General features: G+C 53.8%; 1 protein-coding gene across 1 annotated transcript in view; it reads right to left on the bottom strand.

Annotated features, from left to right (window-relative positions):
• The window catches only part of FAAH2 (fatty acid amide hydrolase 2), a gene marked incomplete at its 5' end in the record, with an annotated part of 8,157 nt that extends 7,568 nt beyond the window's left edge, over window positions 1-589 (bottom strand). The window contains one exon of the mRNA XM_042039867.1: window positions 401-589. Within this exon, the coding sequence (XP_041895801.1) occupies window positions 401-589 (189 nt within the window). The remainder of the gene's footprint in view (window positions 1-400) is intronic.
• Between the last annotated feature and the right edge of the window lie 920 nt (window positions 590-1,509).

The raw sequence follows: 1,509 nt of genomic DNA, 5'->3' as shown, positions 1-1,509 counted from the left end.
ACCATGGCTGCACTGCGCGCGACGCCCCGCCCCGCCCCGCGCGGAAGTGACGTCAGGGAGACGCACCGCCCGCGTTGCCGTGGCGACCGTGCCGCCGCGGCCCGGGCCGGGGATCGTCGCGGTGCCGCGTGTGCGGGGGCCTCACCGGGCCGGACCTCCCCGGGAGCGCAGCGGTGCCCGCGGGGGTGGGGGGACGGGCGGCCTCGCCCACCTTTTGTCTCGCTGCTCGGCGCTCAGCCCCGCTCTGCCCGCCCCGGGCCGGCCCGCTCCTCTGCTCCGGGACAAAGGCAACGGATCGGAGGCGCACACCGCAGCCGAGCTGTGCTGGTGCGAGGTGACAGCGGCGCTCTCGCGGGTTAGCGAAACACGCCCCGGGTAGGGGCTGCACTGACAGCCTCACCTGGACAGGTGCGGCCGCGGTCTGAGGCGCCGGGGCTGAGCCCACGGCCGCAATGACTCCGGGCTGCCCGCGCCGACCTCCTGCGCTGGACTGTGAAGGAGACGCTTCCCTTTCCTGCAGAGGTTGCCCGTCCCCATCCAAAAGCCTGTCTTCAGGGTCAGGCTGTGCACACAAACGCTCTGTCGGGTGTTACCTACCTATTGGACATTAACAACCATCAGTTTAACGTTGACATCAAATTGTAATGTTCTTTTGCATTATAAACACCGAGCCTCATTCTCAAGCTTTCCGCTTGCTATTATCACACTTATTTTTAAACATGCTCTGAGGTGTTCAGGTGCTTGATTATGGAAACTGGAAGAGTACTCTATAATCCTCAACTCTCAGGGCAGAAGAATTGGTAATGCTGGAGAAAAAATCATGTATTTTAAAGCAAGGATTTAAGCAGCATGTGAGTGGGCCTTACTGCATCTCTTCCACATAGTTGGCAATTGAATTATCAGTGCAAAGCAAGGCTACAAAGGGATATATTTCTTGTGAAAATCTTTTATGACTGCAAAGTCAACACGTCAGCATTTATAGAACAATCTGCAGCACACCCACCCTAGAAGGCCATCGGCTGACCTCTGTCCCCTAAAACCTAAGCTGACATTGAAGTAATCTTGATAGTAGTTCTTTTTTCATAATCTTATCAAAAAGACTCTTTGCTCCCTGCCTGATGGGAGAGGAGAGGAGCGGAGAGGAGAGGAGAGGAGAGGAGAGGAGAGGATGAAAATGGAAAAAATGGAAAAAATAGGATACAAGGTACTCTAGAAATAAAGCACTAAGGTCTGAAAACCTAAGGTTGAAGTGATTTGGGCTGTTTTTCAGTTACTATAACCAGCCAACCGAGCAAACACCACCCTGCATGCACACTAAGAAGCCAGTTAACGCCAATCTGATTGCCAAGAGCATGGTGACTGGAAATACAGAATGAAGCTCACCCATTCAGACCTGTCCCACCAAGGGACACCAGCTGCTTAGAAGAAAAACATGTTTCTGGGTCTTGCACTCCAGGAGTTTATGCTTGTCATTATTCTCAGCCATTTCATTACTACCAAAGGCTTAAA

Source organism: Corvus kubaryi, unplaced genomic scaffold, assembly GCF_017639235.1.
Source record: "Corvus kubaryi isolate FWS band 111438036 unplaced genomic scaffold, C.kubaryi_AGA036_p1.0 37395, whole genome shotgun sequence".
Classification (NCBI taxonomy): domain Eukaryota; kingdom Metazoa; phylum Chordata; class Aves; order Passeriformes; family Corvidae; genus Corvus; species Corvus kubaryi.
This window is presented reverse-complemented; position numbering and strand designations above follow the sequence as displayed.